This window comes from Lutra lutra, chromosome 5 (genome assembly GCF_902655055.1).
Source record: "Lutra lutra chromosome 5, mLutLut1.2, whole genome shotgun sequence".
NCBI classification, from domain to species: Eukaryota; Metazoa; Chordata; class Mammalia; order Carnivora; family Mustelidae; genus Lutra; species Lutra lutra.
In genome coordinates this window covers 467109-481740 of record NC_062282.1, presented here as the reverse complement: position 1 = coordinate 481740, position 14632 = coordinate 467109, and the positions used below count along the sequence as shown (strand labels likewise).

General features: G+C 57.1%; 1 protein-coding gene across 1 annotated transcript in view; it reads left to right on the top strand.

The window, feature by feature from the left end:
- The window catches only part of LOC125099661 (palmitoyltransferase ZDHHC11-like), a 52679-nt gene extending 42602 nt beyond the window's left edge, over positions 1-10077 (top strand). The window contains exons 11-12 of the mRNA XM_047728933.1: positions 4186-4234; positions 9669-10077. Of these exons, the coding sequence (XP_047584889.1) occupies positions 4186-4206 (21 nt within the window). The 3' untranslated portion in view covers positions 4207-4234; positions 9669-10077. The remainder of the gene's footprint in view (positions 1-4185; positions 4235-9668) is intronic.
- The last annotated feature ends 4555 nt before the right edge of the window (positions 10078-14632 follow it).

Genomic DNA, 14632 nt, shown 5'->3' with positions numbered 1-14632 from the left:
CATGACCTGCTTTCTATATTTGCTCCGTATTCTATCTTTGGTGTCAGATGAAGCACCAACCAGGTCTGTATCTGCAGCCGCGCTCTCTGTTCTTGTGTTTCTGCTTACTTCTGCGTTTCAAGATCATTCCTGTTCCTAGAAAATACACACATGCAATTCATCGGCTGCTCTTTATTTCACAGAAGGGACACAGTGTGTCTGTGATGTTTGGAATTTGGGGAATCATCTTTTCATTCACTGCTTAGTAGTCTAGATGGTCATTCCGTGTCTGTGCTGCTGGGTCCAGTTGCCTTCCTTCTGTGATGCTTCTCGCCCCACACTCGCTCATCCCCTCTGCTGTGGGCATGCAGGATGGACGCCCCTGCTCGGGTCTCTAACCAGCAGCAAGTCTGCGTGATAAGGCCAGGGCCTTTTCTAAATAGGGTGCACAGTCTGCACTCCCACAGAAGCGTATATGAAACCCAGTTGGTCCATATCCTCCTCAACACCTGGGGCCACAAATCCAGTGGTGCCGGCCGGTGGCTTCCGGTCTGTCCCAGACTTTCCCCCATGACTGACGGTGCTGAATGTGAGTTTCCCATGTAGGTTTCCCCCCACGGGAAGTGCTTGCTCTTGTCCTTGGCCCAGTTTTCTGTCCAGCCCTTTCTGCTTTTCTTATAGGATTTGTTTGCATTCTTTATATATTCTTAATACAAACCCCTCATTAGCTGGTTGCATTACAGATAGAGTGTTACAGAGCAACTTGACTCCATGCTTACTTTAACCAGACGTTTGATGAGCCAGAGCCATAGCTTTCAATATATTCACACGTATATGTGAGTTATGTGTTATGCATTATGATAACGCTTTCTGGTCTTGATTGACCTTTAACCCAAGCATCTAAGAGAGTCATCTGTACTTTCTACTACAAGTTTTCAGCATTGAATTTTGAGACGTGTGTTCTCTATGGTTCACTGGTGTGGTTGGTGTGAGGTAGGGATCCAGCTTCCTCTCTCCCATGTGGGTTTCTGTTATCCCAGCTCCATTCACTAAACATTGAGTGGACCCTCTTTTCCCCCGTAATCTGTTTTCTGTATGCCTCATTTTTTTTTATTCCACAATGCTTTCACTACTTCCTTTTTTGTATTTAGTTGAATTTGCATACTGTTTCATTTTTATACCTGTCTTCTTTCCTTCTTATATTTTTTAGTTGTCTTCTTACTGATTATATTGGGGATTATAATTAACATCTTAAATTTATAAGAGTCCAGGTTGAATCATACCAACTCAATTTCAATACCATACAAATACTCCAGTCCTGTACATCTCCATCCCTTTCCCTCCATATCGCTAATGTCACAGATTACATCTTTACACATTGTGCGCCTATTAGGAGAGATTTATAATTATTGTCCTATGCATATGTCTTTTAAATCACACAGAGAAGAGGAGGAGCTACAAACTCCCAGTACAACAATCCTGGCTCATTTATTAACCTGTGTGGTTGTCTTTACCAGTTCTTTATCTCTTCTACTGTGTAAAGCCTCCATTTTAGCCCCAAAAGCTCCCTTTAGTATTTCTAATAGAGAAGGTCTGTGGGTCCTGAATTCTCTCAGCTTTTGTTTATCTAAGAATGTTTTAATTTCTCCTTTATCCTCAAAAGATCATTTTGTTATATTTAAAATTCTTGGTTGGCATATTTTGTTTTCCTTACAGGACTTTAAATGTGCCCTCTGGCTTCCCTGATTTCTGATGGGAACACAGTCGTTGATCTTATCAAGGCTCCTTCTACAAGACAAATAATTTCTCTCTCTCTGCTTCCAGAGTCCTCTCTTGGGTTTCTGAGAGTCCAGCAGTGCTGCACCTCCTCTGGACAAACCCTTCTGAGTTTTTCCTGCTTGGACTTAGTTGAGCATCTTGGATGTGTAGATCCATACCTTCCATCACATTTGGGAAGCATGTAGCAAGCGTTTCTTCAGATATTTTTCCCTCTGCCCCCTCTCTTCTCCTTTGGGACCTTAAATAACCAGGCACTGTTCATGTTCCTTCATTCCATTCTCTCCCTGGTCCCCAGACTGGATAATTTCAGTTCTCTTCGAGCTCACTGACCCTTTCTTCTGCTCAAATGTGATGATCTCCACTAGTGAATTTTTAATTTCACACTTATCAGTGGTAGAATTTCTGTTTGGTTCCTTTTTGTAGTTCCTATCTCTTTATTGATATACTTTTTATTTATTCAGTATTTTCCCGATTTCCTTTCATTCTTTGCCTTGGCTCATTGAGCATGTTTAAGACAGCTGATATAATATTCTTGACTATTAAATGTCTGGGCTTTTTCTGGCAAGTTCTGCCAAATTCTTTTTCTCCTTTGAATGGGCCATATTTTCCTATTTCTTTGTCTGTTTTATTATTTTTTTGTTGAGAATTGGATATTCTGAGTATTATAATGTGGCAAATCTGGACACCAGATTCTCCCACTGCTTCGGGATTGTTGGTGTTTGGATTATCAGATTGTGATGCTACTAAGTCTGTATTGCCCGTTGTGAAGTTTCTCTGAGTATCTTGTGGTCAGCCAGTAATTTCCTTAAACTTCAGGCTGCAAATAGGGGGAGTAAATGTTCCAGTAGATGCACCCGAAGGGAGCTACTGCTGCCAAAGTGGCCAGGACAAGAGAACACCGAGCAGGCCCCCAAGGACATGAAGAGACCAACCAAAAGGCACCTCGCCCAAGTTTTGGAGTACAGAGTTCCTGCGGGCTCCCAGACATTCACTGCTCCAGGAACAAGGGCTGTCCTCCAGCAGCCACAGGGGGACTGAGGGTGGGTGGCTGATGGCTTGCACACACCGCTCACTTAGGAGGCACGGGTAGCATCCCTTCCCTGGTGCTGCATGTTGTCACAGTTCTGGTCCAGTTCCAGAGTCTGGAAGAGTTGGTCCTGATGGCTCCCCGAGCATCGTGGTTCCTTCCGAGGAGGTTGGGTCCCTCGTGCGTCCTGCACTGGCACTGTGTCCTCTGGTGAAGGCCGCTGATGTTTGCACCGACACAGTCGTCACCACGCTCCCCACAAATCTCTAGCCTGTGGCCCTTCACCATCCCACTGCCCAGCTCTGTGTTGGTGTTGCTTTCATTTTAAACCAATAGTGTAATCCTTATATTTTCAGTAATACCTCAGTCACCTTGGCTTCCTGATCCCTGTCCCCTCTACTGGGATTGCTGCCCATTCCGCAGCCATCTTGGGTGGATGCCCTCCTGTCACCTGTGGACTGGGAAGTTTGATGGCAGCAGCCACCCACCTGGCTGCTTAGCCTGTGGGGCCCCCAGTGACCCGTCAGAGCCCTGACCCCGCTCAGCCCTCATCACTGCCTCTAGGTGGATCCCGGGGGCCTCTCTGCCCCGACAGCTCCTCAAACCTTGGTGTTCCACAGTCTGTTCCCGTCCCCCTCCTCCTCTTCAGGGATGGTTGGTCTTCATCTATAAGGGCTTCCCTTCTGTTTCTTATAAAGCTGTGTCTTTACTCATCCAAGCATCAGTTTGTATCTTCACCATAATTCTCAAGTGCTGGCTCCGGAAGGCTCCCGATTTAGAAGTGTCCCAGAAACATCTGTCCGTGGGGTCTGTCAGCACCTCCAAGGGGAGATTGTGCAGAGCCCCAGTGCCTGGTCCCTGCCACATGCAGCCCTGAGCGTTAGGATGAGCGCCGTCCCTGGCCCCTTGGCGAGACCTGTGCCCCCCCACCATAGGCCAGCCCACGGAATGGGGTGATAAGTCACCTCTTGCCCAGCCTGGCAGCACCAGGACAAGGAATATGCTTCCTGCTTTCAGGAGGTGATGTGAAGACGCTCGGGGCTCCTGGGTCACCAGGACTTGCCACCAGCAATCAGAGTTGTGAGGGGAAGGCGCCAGGCAAGGGGTGGCCTGGGCTGTGTCCTTGTCACCCCTTCCTCATGCTGGGGGTCCAAGTGGGCCCCCTCAGCCCCCATGAGACCTTCCCACTCATCAGACACTACTTGTCTCCATTATGATGTGCGTGCAGAGGGAGAAGCCGACATTCCTACCATGGGGTCTGCTCAGCAGCCCCCCACTGCAGTGAGTGCTCCGGACCCAGGTGGCAAGGTGCTGGGCTGCGTCCTGGAGCCCGCCGGGGCAGAACTCTGGCAGCGTGACAAGAGCTGCATCCTTATTCCCTGTCACTCCTCTCCCCGCAGGTCTCAGAGGGTCTGCAGTGAGACCCGAGGCCGCCTGAGCAGGAGGAAGGTGAGGCACCTCACAGCCTGGGTGTGGGGGTCTACGCAGTTCATGCTCTAGAGTTAAAGATTTCCCATGGGGAGATAAAAAGGGAGAAATCAGCAATGGGGGGGCTGGGACACTGTGTTGTCAGTGACACAGAAGACAAGCTTGAGCTCACGGAGAGGGTCTGCAGACAGGGTCCCATGCTCAACTGCCACCTGCCCCGCGTGCCGCAAGGCCGCAGGCCGCACGGTGGGGCCGGAGCCCCAGTGGACGTGTGGCTGCCAGTCTGAGCCATGGCCCGGAGGAGCGGCGGCCGCCTGTCTGCTAACAGGCACGCAGAGCGAAGCCCATGGCCAGTCGAAGCCGAAGGCCCAGCATGACCTGCGGAGGTTCCGCCCGGCCACCCACGCTGTCTGCCGGGGGTATCGTTGTTCGCATGTGGGATCCTTGCACAGTGCTCCCGAAATGGCGTCTCCTCGTGCAAGAAACCCTCGCCCAGGCAACGCCTCCCTTCAGAGCCCCAGGCCTGAGACGGCCCGCCCTTCACCATGCCCATGGCAGCGAGTCAGCGGCTCCTGTTTCCAGAACAGGAGGCTGAGAGGGTGGCTTGATCTCGATGTGATTCCAGAAGGACTCAAGTTGGACTTAAGGATCATGAATTACAAACAGGTGTTGTGTGTGACGGGGCCCCTGGGCCGCAGGTCCCGCACCTGTTCGGACTATACCGTTGGGGGTGCGCACACCGCACGGCGGGGTGTGGGGGCTCGGGGACAGTGGAGAGGCCAGGGGTCCTCAGGCCAGGGACAGAGGCAAAGAGAAACCCAGAGGAGACCCCATGGGCACTCTTCCCTGGGGGGCTTGATTTTCACAGCGTTCCAGGAGGGACAGAGATGACCAAGCCCAGAGCACAGCCAGAACGGGAGGCCTAGAACTTAGCCGTAATGATGGCTATAGTCACATCGTGGCGGCGAGCCAGAAGGAACCCCATTCTCCATCCCCGTGGGATGCCAGAGTAATCAGCCATCTCAAACCTCAGGGTGAGAGGAGCCGAGAAAATCCTCTGCCAATGGCTTGGAAGGACAGACTCCCCCAAACTCCTCAGACTGTGGGTTCACTTGGGGCGATTCTGGACCTGTCATCGCCGGTGCCGGGAGCAAGGAAGAAAGGAGCCCTTTCCCCTGCACACGGTGGTGCCCTCGGGAAAGCCAAGGCCGCAGCAGAGCCAGACACACGAGGGTGCCCGGCTCGCGGGCCAATCGCAAAGTAACTGTGGTCATTGTTTTGGGGACAAAAGGCAAAGTGAAACAAGTGAAAACTGTCGTCTAGGTGACGAGCATATCTGAGAACGAGTGGAAGAAAACTGAGCGCCACTGAGGCTCACCCGTTCGCCGAGGGTCCGCGGCCCATCATCCATCAGCCGGGTCCTGTGACCTTCAGCCCACAGCTGGGGGTCACCCGGCACACGAAGGCAGGAGCAGAACGTGGACGACCATGAGCAAGGCGGGGCTGGGGTCCACGCGGGGACTGGGGTCCTGGGGCGGGGGGGCGGGGTGGGGGAGGTGTTTACGGAGGTGCGGCTCTTGGAGTCTGGGAGCCGGGGGGCAGCAGGTCATCTTCTAGATAGGTCGTCGGTCAACCAGCAAACACCAGAGGCAAAGAGAAGGCGGGTTTTCCAACATCCGGTGACTCAAGACAGAGCCCCTTCCAGGGGGGATCGTCAACCTCACTCATCCCGAGGAAACCTCCGCGTGGGGGGCTGTCCTCCCGCTGGTGCGCATCTTGGGGCGAAGGGGGAGTAGGCGTTTCTACATCAGGAAGGAGTGCTAGGGAGTGAGAACGGGCCATTTTCAACGGTGTTTCAGAAGTGAGGTCCCCAGGAAGAGACCGAGCAGGAGACACGCAAGACTTGCAGAGACGGGCCCGACTTAGGACCCTCCGAGGAGCCCGAAGGCAGGCGGACGCGGACCCACTCACGGAGTGGACACGGTGGGGCTGGGCGCCCGCTGGAGACGCTGCTGCCGAAATGTGTGCGGAATCGCCAGGGGTCGGGAATCGCCAAGAGCCCTGAGAAGAAGGGCCGTTCAGGTCGGCGAGCTGCGCCGCTTCTGGGAAGCTTGTTGATGAAAGCCGGCCTGACCGCCGTCCCGGGGTCCCCACGGGGCCAGCGTGGAGGCTTCCAAGCCTCGAGCTCATCCGTGCAGACGCTCAGCTCCTGGCAGAGGTGGCTGGAGGCACCGGGGCAGGGCGCTCATAGATGTTGCTGGAAGGTTTGGTGCCACGTGGGGAGAGCACGGACGGCGTTCGAGCCCTTCCTCTTACTGTTTACACAAATGGATCTCACGTGGCCTGAAGATGTGTGCGGGAAGGGACAGCTGTGAAAACTGGAAGATGATATTGGGGAGTAGCTCGATGTCCTCCTGGTGTCTGAGGGTTTGTTACGTGAGATATTCTGGAAGGCATCAACCCCACAGGAAGACGTGAGTTCACGTGGAAATGAGGGACTTCTGGGTAGTCAGGAGCCATCGGAAAGTGAAGGGTCGCGCCCAAAGCCAGAGACATGTTTGTGAGTCGTGTCCATAACTGACACAGGACCAGTGTCCAGAGCGACCCCATGAGAAAAACAAATGACCAGCGCTGAAGGGGCAGCTCACGGAAGGGGGCCCAGAAGCCGCAAACAGGAAGAGAGCACAGCTGTCCTGTCGTCGGGGAGCTTCGGCTGCAACACGTGTGGTGGCCTGATGTCCCGTCAGGGGCGCAGGAGTCGGTCCTGCCAGGAATGCGAGGCTGGGCCCGGGATGGTGCTGGTGCGAGCCACTGAGATGTCCCCAACGGGAGGCCCTCTGGGGACGCCCCCACGAGGCAGCGACGGGACGAGGTCAGGCTTGGGGGAGGGGAGCACCCGGCTCCCGCGGGAATGGAGGGAAAGCCGCCCGCATGTTTGTCTGTGGGACACACAGGGGCCCCTGGCCTACGAGGTCCTCGTCTTGGATTCTTGTGGATGTGCACCTGTGCGCTCCGCACGGTCCCACAGGTGGGATGTTTCTCATGGAAGATGCCCTGTGTGGGCATCTGCGGTCCTGCCCAGCCCTGGCAGCCCCTCATCGTGCAGCGGGGGCGAGCAGGAGGGAGCCTCGCTGGGGAGGAGGGCACTCATGAGCTTTGTGTGCAGGGGTCCTGTGCAGCCCACCCCCCCACCGCCGCCCGGCGAGAGGTCAGGACTCGCTGCACCGGCTGCCCCACCTCGGCCATCCTGGCGAAGGGCTGCCTGCTCCCTGCTGCACCGGAAGGGCGGGCCCTCCACGCACCTGCCCCCAGCGTTCACTTGGCTTCCTTTGCTCTGCAGGAACCCCGGAGCCCACACAGGAGCCCACGCAGGAGCGCACACTGGCCAATGGCTCTACCCAGCAGCCCCCCTCGTTGGAGACCCCAGCCTGGGAGTCAGACCTGCAGAACCTCATACTCTCGTACTCGCTGCTGTGCGGAGGCCAAAATCTGCTGTCCTGGGGGGACGCCTGCCCAGGGAGCCCCCAGGCCCAGGGTGGCATGGCTGCCATGTTCACCGATGAGCTGGGAGCGGGCCCATACCATCTCCAGGATCGCCAGTCTCTGGAGGGGACACCGGAGGTGGCAGAGGCCAGCACTGTGCCATCCAGCCCGGCTGAGGGCCTGTCCGTGGCTCAGGGAGAGGCTGGGGTCTCCCTGCATCCTCCTGGGGAAGCCTGAGATCATGACACCTGACGGCCCGGCAGGGGCTCACTGCTGCACTCAGAGAGCGGCACATCCTCTGAGGTCCCGAAGGTCCCAGAGTAATCCCCTGTCCACGCAGACCCCAGGGGAGCCTGTGGCCTGGCTTCCCGCAGAGGGCGGGAAGGGAGTCAGGGCAGGGAGGGGAAGCGGAGCCACATGGGCAGCTTTCCCAGAGACCTGTATCTGGCTGGGAGGGGCAGCCACGTGCCGAGAGCTGTGATGGTTTCCCCAACAAGCCCCCCGGGTTGTGCTGGGACTTGAAACAGGCCTGGGGTGCTGTTTTCTCTTGGGATGATGAGCAAAGTTAACTGTCAGGAACTTAAGCAGTTTTTAAGGATACTCTTCAGAACTTAGGAATTATATTATAGCAAATAATAGAAATTAATTTTATTGGCAATCAACTTTAAGTCAGTCCTGGTAAACTTTACATTCTTGGGCTTTAGGTGGCTTTTTGGGGGGGATGGGGAGGATTTGTGGCCAACCCCCACCCCCACCCCAATCTGAGCAGTCTGGCGCTGGCCCCTCGAGGCCCGTGTGCATGAGGCCTGGGTCTGGGGCTGCAGAACTGGCTCCCAAGCCCATTCCCACCCCTGGGGGGGTGGTGCTCGCCTGAGTCAGGCCTGCCATGGGCAGTGACCCTCTGTGGGCCCCGTGGCGGCCACCTGTTTCGCTGAGCAGTTTGCTGTGGCTCCAGTCTGAACCTGCGGGCCCCATGCCACACCACCACGGGCAGGCTTCCTGGAGGAGGTGTGCTCGGGTGCAGGCTCCTTTACCTTCCACACCTCGGTTCTGTAAGGGCCTGCCCCTCCCAGAGGAGCTTACTTGTAAACCCTGGATGTAGGGCCGGGCCAGGCCGGATGAAGACGTCCAATCAGTGGGGCACGCGCATATCCACGAGGGTGAATTGAAACTCAGTTGGCCACCGGTGTGTGGGCGGGGCTAAACCACCCCTATAAAGGTTGGTCTGCGAGGCCGTTGGAGGCAGAAGGAGGAGCTGTCAGAGCTGTGAGAGCCGCCTGCGGTCCCGCCGCCAGTAGCCTCGCCGTCACAGAGGAGCGGCCCCGCCGTGAGCGGCCTCACCGCCCCCAGCGGCCTTGCCGCCTCGAGCCTCGGCCCCGCCCTGAGCGGCCTCGACACCTGGAATGGTGGCCCTGCCTCGAGGGGCCTCGCTAGAGCGTCATTATTCCGGGGAGCGGCCTTGTCGTCGAGTCGCCTCGTCTGGAGCAGCCTCGTCTGGGGTGTGGCCTCGTCGGCGAGCGGCTTTGTCCGGAGCGGCGGCCTCCTCTGGGGAGCAGCCTTGTCAGAGTGGCGTCGTGGGGAGCAGAGTCTGTGTCATCGGGGTTGTTGTCCTCCTTGTCATCGTCGCTGTCGTCATCGCCGCCTCATCGTCAGGAGAGGCCTCGTCCTGGAAGCGGCTTCCTCCAGAGTGGCCTCTTTTTGGGAGCAGCCTTGTCCGGGGAGCAGCCCTGTCTGGGGAGCGACCTCATCAACAGTGGCCTCATCCTGGGAGTGGCCTCGTCTGGAGTGGCCTCATGCAGAGGGGCCTTCTTGGGAGTGACCTTGATGGGGTCATCGTCGTCTCTTCGTAAGAGACGGCCCCTACCAGTCAGTTTGATTTTTGACGCTTGGTGTGAAATAAAGCTTTGTTTGATTTTCACTTTATATCAGTCTTGTTCCTTTGATCACGGACCCTAACAGATTCCTCCAACAGGCACCCCGTGCTAACTCAACCTGCTCCCCAGGACCGCCCACCTGTGAGGTGTCTCCAGGCAGCCACATGCCATGTAGCTGACCCATGGGAACCCCCCTGCCTCTGCTCCCATGTCCCCATCACGACAGACAGACCTCAGATGCGTCCAGCTGGAGTCCGGGGGACAAGGAATGTGAGAAGGGACACACTCTGGTACCAGGATCGCCCAGGAGGCACAAAGACATGGATGCAAGGGAGCAGAAGCTCAGAGTAAGAGACCCACACTCGCCGTCCAGTAGGGGAGGCAGTGCCCCTGCGGCGGTTTGCCCTTAAATACAACCAGAATGAAAGACAACCGGCGGGGACAGCGGACAGCGGGCAGACTCCCCAGCGGTAAGGAAGGAAGGGCGGGAAATAAACAGCTGTCCTCCTAGACTTACACGCCCCGCAACGCTGTATGTAGGAAAAAGAGCAAGAACCATGTTTCTAGATGACAAGCCTGCAGCACCACGACGTCGAACAAGAAAGGAGGGAGGCGTGTGAAGCGTCTGGTCAGAAGCCGTGGGGAGAAATGCAAAACGCACCCTTCCCGGCTTCCTAGTAGGCCGCTGGGTTACACAGAGGGAAAACAGATTTGGACGAGTAATAAGCCTGATTCGTGGGACGTCTGCAGGGCCCTGGGCTCACTTTCTAGGACACGCATGGTGTCCTTGGTTACGTGACCTATTCTCGTAACACCGTGTGTGCCACCCCATGCTGCCTCAGCAGATCCCACCTCTCGGCCACCCACGGGCCACCCATGGGCCACCCACGGGCCTGCCACTGCGCCCGGCCCGCAGCCCTCGCACACGGCGCCTGGCCCCCAGCTGCGGCCGTATTCCCGCTTGTGACCGCTGCCGTCTGCACGGGGGTCCTGGTGCTTGAGTCTCCTCGAGCCTCCTGCCTCTGTGGGTTAGAGTTTACATCAAATTTGGAAATGCCTTAACCATTATTTTTCTAACACTTTTTCTGAACCCCTGCCCCCAGTATCTCCTCCTCTTTTGGGGGGACTCCCATTAAACATACGTTGGGCTGTTCCCACAGACACTGGTGGTTGATTGTTCAGTCTCTGTTCCCTGTTTCTCTCCGGACAATTTCAGCTGTTTCCCCCCATTCATGTCTCATCTGCCGTTGACCCACTTGGCGCATTTTCCATCTCACACGCCGGAGTTCACAACCTTACAGACTCCACCTGGGGTGCTGCTGTGACTCCCGTCTCCGTGTAACTTTCGGACCCCGTGGGAAGCAGTTATGAGGTTGTGCTCATGCCTGGTGCAGGACTGGCTCAGTTCCAGACGACCGACCACTTGTCACACGCGTCTTACTTTCCTGTGTCTTGGCACCCTGATAGTTCTCCGTGGACACCAGGAATCCTTACATTTACCTTTGGGGATGCTGAATTTTTCTCTATTCTTCTCAATGTTCTTGAAATGTATTCAGAGATGCAATTATTTTAGAAGTTTGATCTCTGCGCCTTGGCTGGGGCTCATGACCAGCCTTGAGCCCACCTCCTTCCCCTGTGGCCTCACCCAGTGCCCCCGGAGGCAGAGCCTTCTGCTCAGCGGCCACAGGCATACCCTGTAACCGTGGGTGCATCCCCGGGCAGGGTTGTGGCTCCCGTCCAGCCTCACGGTTCTCCCCACCTGCGCGCTGACTGGACCCAGCTGTATGCTCGCGGGGCTGTGGGGCTTCTGCAGATCTCTGGGTCCTGTCCTCTTTTGGACTCTGTTCCGTGAGTTCTCTCTCCCGGAGAGACAAAGAGAGTCTCTCAACTCTGTTTGCTCGCCCGGGGCGACCGCCAGGCTCTGCCTGGGTCCCCTCCCCGCATAGCACTCGGTCACTACCCAGGCGATTGGTGGGGATCCCGCCCCTCAGGGTCCTGGGCTCTGCTGCCTGACGCCCAGCGTTTTGCAAGCCTTGCTCCACGTGAGAGCACACCTAATTCCTGTCACTTCACCTCAACACAAAAATGTGTTCTGTGACAATCTGCCGTGTTCGATGCTGCTGCCCAAAGTTGGAAATGCAGTTGCAGGAGCAGAGTGGATGGACCTTCGAAGGCTCAGCCGCTGAGTCACCAGATGGTGGAGAGGCACCCCGCCCTGCGAGTGGCGGGGAAGTGATGACCATTCTTGAGGGGACAGCTGTGTTCAGAACTGAGGGCACAGCAGCCACAGTCTTGCGCAGACTGTGGAACCTGCACGGGGATCGCTGTGTCCACGGAACACTCGCTTAGATTAATTTGGGGAAGATCTGGACTGTACTAGGGGATGGTTTTATGACCAAGTAGGAGCTGCCCCTGATGCCAGCGTCCTGGGATCCTGCGGCCCCCTTGGTCCTGGAATCTGTGAAGCCACAGCTGCTGCCACCAGCGTCTTCTTGAAGGTTTTCACACGCGCAGGGAAGGAGCTCCCCAACAGGCTCTGACCTCCACGGTGGCGAACGGGCTGTTGTCTTCACTTGCTCGTGCACCCCTATGACCTCCCAGAGGGGCCTGACAGAAAGCTGCCTCCTTCACAGAGGCACCTACCTCGGTGCACCCATTATAGCTGCCTCTCACGGTGACTTGGGGGGCAGGATTGTCCTGCGGGGGTCTGCCCTTGTTTGAGCTGGGCGCATTCGGTGCCAGAACGTCCGCCCGCAGGACTGGGAGAAAGAAGAGAAGGCAGGCACAGGTGGACATACAGAGCACAATACGCAGCCACATGTAGCCAGTTTCAGTGGCCACACGCCCCCAGGAAGACCCCAGCATCTGTCACCGCCCATGTGGCCCATCGCTGGGTTAGCTCTGTAGGCTAGTGCAGGGGTGGGGGGTGGGGAGTTCAGACTCAAGGAACCCCAGCCCAAGGTGACGTGGCGTGCCTTCACCCCTGCTTGGCGGGCTGGTGCCTCTGGAGTTTTCTTACAAGCAAAATCAGTGACAGACCTCAAGTCCTAAAAATCTTATTTGAATAAAATCTCATTTGAATAAAAATTAGGGAATAAATAAGACTTTATCCCCAGTTTAACGATCGTAAGGATAAATTCCAAGCCAAAACAACTTTCTGAGGTAAGCTTCACACACCGGCTGTGGGTACCTGCCCGATGTCACTGGGCACCCCTGGGTGAGCTCCTCCGTCCCAAGAGCGGCTGACAGCGGGACAGCTGTTGGGACTGTGTGCACTTGGGGCTGCTGGAAGGCCCTGAGCCCTGCTGGACACTGCACTGTTGCCCTCCTGAGAGCCTTACTAATTTTTGTACAAGGGCCCGAATTTGAATTTTGACAGGGTCCCATATGTGCAGCCAGCCCTGACCGGGACGCCTGTCCCCAGCATGTGAGCAGAGCCTGACGCAACTGACACTGGAGGGGCCGCCCGTCTGAGGAAGACTCCCCGCCCAAGCGGGGCCCATTGGGCAGCCCTGAGACGCCCAGAACAGGCCAGCGGTCGTCCCCCAGCTCCTGGGTGCCAGCTGCCTCAGCCATGCAGGGTCATTTTGGCTCCATTTGGTCTCATTTGGGTTAAGGGCCATTCCCCACGGTTGAGCGGCGTAAACGGGAAGGCCCGGCAAAGCTCGTCTGTGGGGAGACCGCACGCGCTCTGAGTGGGGCCAGGGAGCCGGCGGTGAGGGAGAGCTCCCACAGCGCTTGGCGGCCTGCGGGGCGGGGGAGACGCACGGCATCCCAGTCGTGGTTTGGGGGTCCAGGAGTTCCCCCCATTGCTACCTGAGTGCAGCCTTCACTCCACGCACGGACTTCCCATAGCAGGGAGACTGCGGGGATGGGACTCAGACAGCCTGCGGTCGAGGACACATTTTCACCAAGAGGATGTGCTCGGGTTCCAGAAATAAGGACACTGTGATGTCCCTCTCCCTGCACACAGAGGCCCTCGACCTCCTTCAGGGGCAGAGACCCAGGACCCAGAGCCCATGACAGCCAGATGGGACTGTGGTGGCTGAGGCGCGGAGACACCAGCCCAGCAGAACCCACGCCAGCCCAGCATGCCCACGTGGGGGCAGCGGTCCCGTCCTTGGTTCTCCCGACTGCATGCCACAAAACTTCCCTGGGGATCCAGGACAACTGGTCTCCCAATGACCTGCTGTGGCTGCTGGGCCACCCCTAGGAGAGCTAGGAAGAGCCCCTGTGCTGCGGGGAGGCCGCCCCTGCAAATCACGGCCCCTTGAAACTCAGATCTCCCCTAGAGAGAGGAAGGGCCTGTGCGGATACATTTAGAGAGCACGCAGGGGTATCCAGGTGGACCCTAAGCCAGTGAGCCATGAAGGAGGAGGCCGTGCGAAGACAGAGGCCGAGCCTGGAGGCCAGGAGCCCCAGCCACTGCAGGAAACAGGACGGCCTTGCCCCCTTCCGCAGGAGGTACAGCTCTGCCCACACCTGGACTTTGGACTTCTGGCCCCAGAATGGAGAGGATTTCGGCTGCCAGTGTGTGGCCCTTTGTTCCAGCAGCCCCGGGGACAAGCACAGCACCCCACGAATGCATATGACTCCGGGCTGCGGACTATGCCTTTGCGGCCACCACACAGGTGCGCGAACGCTTTCCTGCCAACTGAGAGTCGGGTTTTAACAACTGGAGGGCAGACGGAGGCCGCCCGAGTCACTGGTGGGCCGGAGCCCAGGGCAGCAGCATCCCCGACAAAGGGCGCACTGGCCCAGCAGCCACGGCTGGAGGAGGGGCCTGGTGACCCTTGGACCAGGGTGCAATTCTATGCGGTGGGGAGCTCCTGACTTGTGAAGACCTTCTCCGCCACTCCTCAGTGATTTTGTCAGTGAGCGCTGCACGGGTTTCAGAGAGCAGCACACCTGTGAGCTCAAAAAATTTCATTTGCGGACAGCCAGTAAAAGTCCAGGAATGGGACAGACCGCAAGCCCAGCTCTGGCCACGGACTGGCCCAGAAGCAGGGTGCCAGGCCAGCCTGCGATATAGGGGCAGGGCTGTGGCTCTGCCCGGCTGCTC